This window comes from Aplidium turbinatum, chromosome 1, assembly GCF_918807975.1.
Source record: "Aplidium turbinatum chromosome 1, kaAplTurb1.1, whole genome shotgun sequence".
Lineage (NCBI taxonomy): Eukaryota > Metazoa > Chordata > Ascidiacea > Aplousobranchia > Polyclinidae > Aplidium > Aplidium turbinatum.
The window spans coordinates 45,552,498-45,557,900 of record NC_137472.1 but is presented as its reverse complement, the minus strand read 5'-3'; the positions used below and the strand labels follow the sequence as shown (position 1 = coordinate 45,557,900).

At 36.7% G+C, this 5,403-nt stretch overlaps 1 protein-coding gene across 1 annotated transcript; it reads right to left on the bottom strand.

Annotated features, from left to right (window-relative positions):
* Window positions 1-1,233: 1,233 nt before the first annotated feature.
* On the bottom strand, window positions 1,234-3,649 carry LOC145774633 (uncharacterized). Its single transcript, XM_082585923.1, has 3 exons — window positions 3,369-3,649; window positions 3,072-3,230; window positions 1,234-2,799 (listed from the first exon to the last, which is right to left on the bottom strand). Exons 1-3 carry the CDS (start codon window positions 3,540-3,542, stop codon window positions 2,560-2,562), a joined length of 573 nt encoding a protein of 190 aa, XP_082442049.1. The 5' UTR covers window positions 3,543-3,649; the 3' UTR covers window positions 1,234-2,559.
* Between the last annotated feature and the right edge of the window lie 1,754 nt (window positions 3,650-5,403).

The following is a 5,403-nucleotide window of genomic DNA, read 5'->3' as shown; positions in this document are numbered from 1 at the left end:
CAACGAAAAGGAGAAAAAACGCTGGGTGCAACTGATAAGGCGCAAGGACAAAGAACCTACCACTTCTTCTAGGGTGTGTAGTTGCCATTTTCGTGACAGTGATCGGAAAAATGGGCCTGAAATTTTTGAAAGGAATAAGAACAAGTTGTTTCCTTTAGAAATAAACCCTAGTAAGAAGATTAGATTAGTAGAAGAAGCACAAGCAGCACCCCCTGACATCACCTTGGACCTAGACAATGTTGTTCCAGGTAGGCATTACCATCTAGGTTAGACTGTTCTGTTTTTTTATGCATGCGACAAGCAGAATAAGTTAGTGAAAGAAATTATGAGCAAGGTTTATTAAATGTCGTGATACAAGGCTGGGTAATGTCATTTTTAGTATACGGTACCCTACCATATTTTTTGTTTTTTTTCTTGATTTTACACTTCAACATGTTATGCTACTTAAGATTATTTTTTCTTGTAGAATCCAGTGAAAATGTTTTCCCTCAAATAGGATCAAGCAGTGCAAGCATTAATTCAAAACTCGCTTGAAAACGTTCTACTTCAATGAACATTATGACTGAAATTACCGTATTATCACCATTGTCATGTACAGCGCCCAGGAGCATAGTTTGACTGTGGATGTGGCGCTATATAAATATTGTTATTATTATTATTACAGATCGAAAATGAACAGCTGACAAAAGAATTAAAAGAGGCTAAGAAAAATCTTGAATACAGCAAATTTCACTTCACTGTTAAGAATCTTTCACAGAAAGTGTTATGCATGGAGACAGGTCTGCCAACAAGAGAAGTTTTTGATATTGTTGTGCAATATGTAAAACGTTTTGAATGTTCGATTGTGTATTTCAGTGGATGGAAGGTTGTGTCTATATCTATACAAGATCAAATTTTTATTACTTTAATGAAATTAAAACAAAACTATACCAACTTACATTTGAGCGAACTATTTAATTGCAGTAGCGCAACAATTACCAACATCACTTTAACCTTTATTCATGTTTTATATAAATTGTTGTATAAAGATGTCATGTGACCACAGTGTCATCAAGAATGAAAAATAAAACTTCTCTTCCGGGTGCCTTCATTTTATTATTTTGTTTTACAGATACTGTGATAATGTACTTTTTTATTTTCTATACTGTATGTGTGACTGCTGTACGGCACACTTATCTTTATGTATGGCTTGCTTAATTTGCATGCTTTTGTATCACCTGGTTTCATAAATGGCCTAAATGATGTGATGTTTTAATTGCATTGATAACCCTTGATCAATTTTGCTCGTGGAAACAGCTAACATTATTGATACCTTCAAATACCGCAGAACAATGCAATTTTTCAGTTAGAAATTGTAATGTGTTAACTAGGAAGTCACAGTTATGGACAAGTCTGACACCAAACATACTATATACTTCACAAAATGTAACACAATTCAATTCAATTACCATTCACTAAAAACCTCAACAGGCTGTTCAGTGTTCACCCTTATTGAGATCATCACAAAACAAGCAAAAAAGCACACATAATAAACAAATACTCTTTGAGGCGTTAATAAAGGACTATTGCAATAATACAAAAATGCGAAGTAGAGAAAATTACTTGAAATACAATTACCATTCACTAAAAACCTCAACAGGCTGTTTACCCTTATTGAGATCATCACAAAACAAGCAAAAAAGCACACATAATACACAAATACTCTTTGAGGCGTTAATAAAAGACTATTGCAATACTACAAAAATACCAAGTAGAGAAAATTACATGAAATACAATTACCATTCACTGAAAACCTCAGCAGGCTGTTTCACTAGTATTGAGATCATCACAAAACAAACAAAAAAGCACACATAATAAACAAATACTCTTTGAGGTGTTAATGGGAATACAATAGTTACCCTACATCTCAACAACCGGTTAAAAATGTTGGAATCATGTGGGTCTTGTAGAAGTCATGCAATTTGGCAATATTATGCTCCCATCTGGGATCACGATTAATTTCTAGCACCACACATTGAAGAGGGGTCCAGACAACAAAATCACACGACGGCCTTCTGGTAATACATAACTGCCCTTGTATTTAGTGCCAGTACTGATGATTCTCCTTGAGTGAATAATTTCCAGCAGAATCTTTCAATAGATAAAAATCTGCACATTTTGTTGCGTCATCGATCTTTGAATTTCTGAATTTGTAAGGATACTTAACCTCAACAATATGATTGTTGCTGACTAAACAATCAGGCGAAGCGCCCAAGATGCCTGACTTATGAAGCCACAGACCCGGGGGGTTGACTTCCACCTTCATTATTTCTTGCATTGCATCTATTGCATCTTTCTCATGGTTGATGTCCCAGTTAATCGCTTGCACTCTGCTGAGGTCATATTGATTAATTATTCTTTTTATGAGAGATGGTGTCACACGTTTGGCATTCAACACTAATCCAAAGTTGCTGGCTGTCAATCTTCCCTTTCTCAGCTGGTGCCAAGATGAATTGTTCCTTTGACCTATTGTGAGAGAGTTCACCTTGATGATATCTTCTTCTGATATTGGAAGTTGATCTAACAAGTAGTCTGTTTGACAATATTTTCCACAAACTGCTTTGAAAGAATTGTGTCTTCTATAGTTGGTATAAACAACTTTTCAACTTGGGGTTCTGGGGACATTAACCAAGCTAAACCAGTGAACTGTCCATATTTTTTGTGGTTAGAAAATAGCCAATTAGTATCTTCTGCTGTTGTCTCTCTGCTTATCGCTGTGTACTCCCTTGAAGGTGGGTACATTTCCTGTACACTTTTAACCTGAAATTAGATTTCAAAAAAGTGAGATTTGGCTTAGTGACAATTATTCAAATGACAAAGATGTTAATAGCCATTTATGTCTTGTCTGTTAACCACATTAATGCTATCTTGTTTTGCATGTTTAGTAGTAAATATGGAGCTATTGGTCTGATGCTAATAAACAATAATACTACTGTTAATATCACTATGGCTTCAAGTTCCTAAGCCTGCTACTTTACAACATAGCTCACACAATTTTACCTGGGATAGAGTTTTCATCCACCGGTACTTACATCTGTTACTGCTTTTGGCTTTTTCCAAGAACATTCTGTATCAGTGCAACTTATGTTGTGACTGGCATTTATCATTAAAGCAGCACTATGGCTGCATTTATATCCGCCCCGTGGACACTCGCATGATGTGGATACAATTGCATCTCCTGATAGTTCAACCTGCAACACAAGGATTTTCTGCTTAGACCTAATAAAATGCAGTTAGGTTTATATGTGTTTGGGTATTTGCAATAAATTCTGTGTTCATTTCAACGTGATGTAATGTTAATAAATGATACCGGTAAGTCAAGTACTTACCGAAGCTTTATAAACCTTGTCTTTCATGCTGGCATGTACACTTCCTCTGAGACAACCTTCAAAAAAGTCTATAGACTGGACATGTTTTGATTTATAGTGATTTTCTCCACGGTTTATAGATTTAGGTTCATCAGAAAAATACGTTACAAGAGAAGTAATAGAAAACTTAACCATTTTAATCGAGTAACTAGCAAACGAAACCTCAACTAGTAGCGAGTTCTGTAGCGTTGTTAAGGCGAGAATTTATAGTTTGGAACCAGCAAGCGCGTTGCTAGGGATGTGTGACGTCACAGCTTTCGCTCTCTATTGTTATTCGAATTATAGTTTTAAGTTATCAGAAGGTGTTCATATAATATTGTCGGTCTATAACACAAATTGAATTTAAACATTACAGAATAATGAAATTGCAGAACAGGGAAACATTACCACGAATTATTATATTTTAACAGTCGTCCAAATTGTTACATAAAAGCACACAGTCGATTTGATATTTTCTAAGCGGAGCTGAACTGGTCTCACTCTGTTTTTGCCAAATGCGAACAAATCATTTTATTGTCAGTTCCCTTTTTCTCTATTTACTTCGGGAGCAGTTTACATGGAAAATTACAGAATGTTTAGGAAATAAATTTAGGTTAAACTAGTTCACATTAGTAAAAGAAAGGGAAACTTATATGATGAAATAATGGATCGCTACACCATGTTTAATTGCACTCTTACCTGTGGCCTTTGTGCCCGACCATTGCGGTCACTGTAGAAATTGTTCTACCATAGACGTTCACTGACTTTGGGTTTTACCGACGTTGTTCTGATGTAAGACGACATGCATTTGCCCTATTGGCGCCTCGTCGCGTAATCGCCCTTTCACCCCTGCTCTGTTGCCTTGGTTTCCCTTAATAATTGACATGTGCCTTACATCCCTTCACTTTTGTTGTACTTGGTCTAGACTCTAGTCGATTGTACATCCTTCAGTTACAATTATCATAGCATCCGGTTTATTATCACACTTAGTGCATTCTTAGATCGTATTCCTTGTTCATCCTGGCCCGAACATAGACTTGCAGTTGTGTGGTGCCTTATTTTCTCAGTCAGTTTACCACGGATTCCTTTCTTGGAAGTCACGGTGTTAGTTTAATTATGGTTGTAATGTAGTTTTTTATGTTCCAAATTAGTTCAACTCATTCTATTTGTAATCAAGGCATTATTTGGCTACAACGTTCCGACGTGGAAGTTCATTCATTTCTTTGCAATAAACTCATACTCTCGAAAGGAGCAAGGTATTGTTCTCAAGATCATCCCCACTACACGCTAGTAGGCTACCCGGGATGTTGCTGTAGCAGCTACAGCTAGGTATGGGCGGATGTTCAGACCACTCGACGTCCGCTACACCAATTAATCATGCCCAGGAGTGTCGCCGTTTTACTGACGGCTGTGTATGGGCGGACATGCAAGTCAGCAGCGTCCGCTACACGACCAATCAATCTTGCCATATTTTAAACTAATTGTCTTTAACATCTTGCACGTTATAACGTGTCTGTTTTGTCGCTTCTACCTTTTTCTAGACCTCTATTTTATTTGGTCTATATTGTTTTTGTTGTAGCCTGATGGTCAGAAATAAAAACAAACTTAAGGGAACTGAACTACTTTCTAGGTTTGAGATTGGAAGGTTTTAAGTGGCAACTCTGACCTTTTTTCACTCAACACTCAACAGTCAACAATCAACAAACAAAGTTGGCGAAGTGCAGTTTATTTGTTTTTGTTGGGTAACAAGTTCTACCAGCACAAATGGCAAATAGTTCGGGCAGCAAGGATGACAGCGAAATAGCAATAAATCACCCGTCACCCACACATTTAAATAAATAAGTTGTGGTTGGCTATCGTTGATTTTCTTAATTTCCTTGTATGTTGAACCGACTTTCATAAAATAAATACGGTGCCGGTACTGCACCACTTTTACTAAAAAAAACATCTTGCCAGCACAGACAATGGGCAACGAAATTCTGCACAGCAGTGTTCAGAGGAGTTTGATTTTTGACAC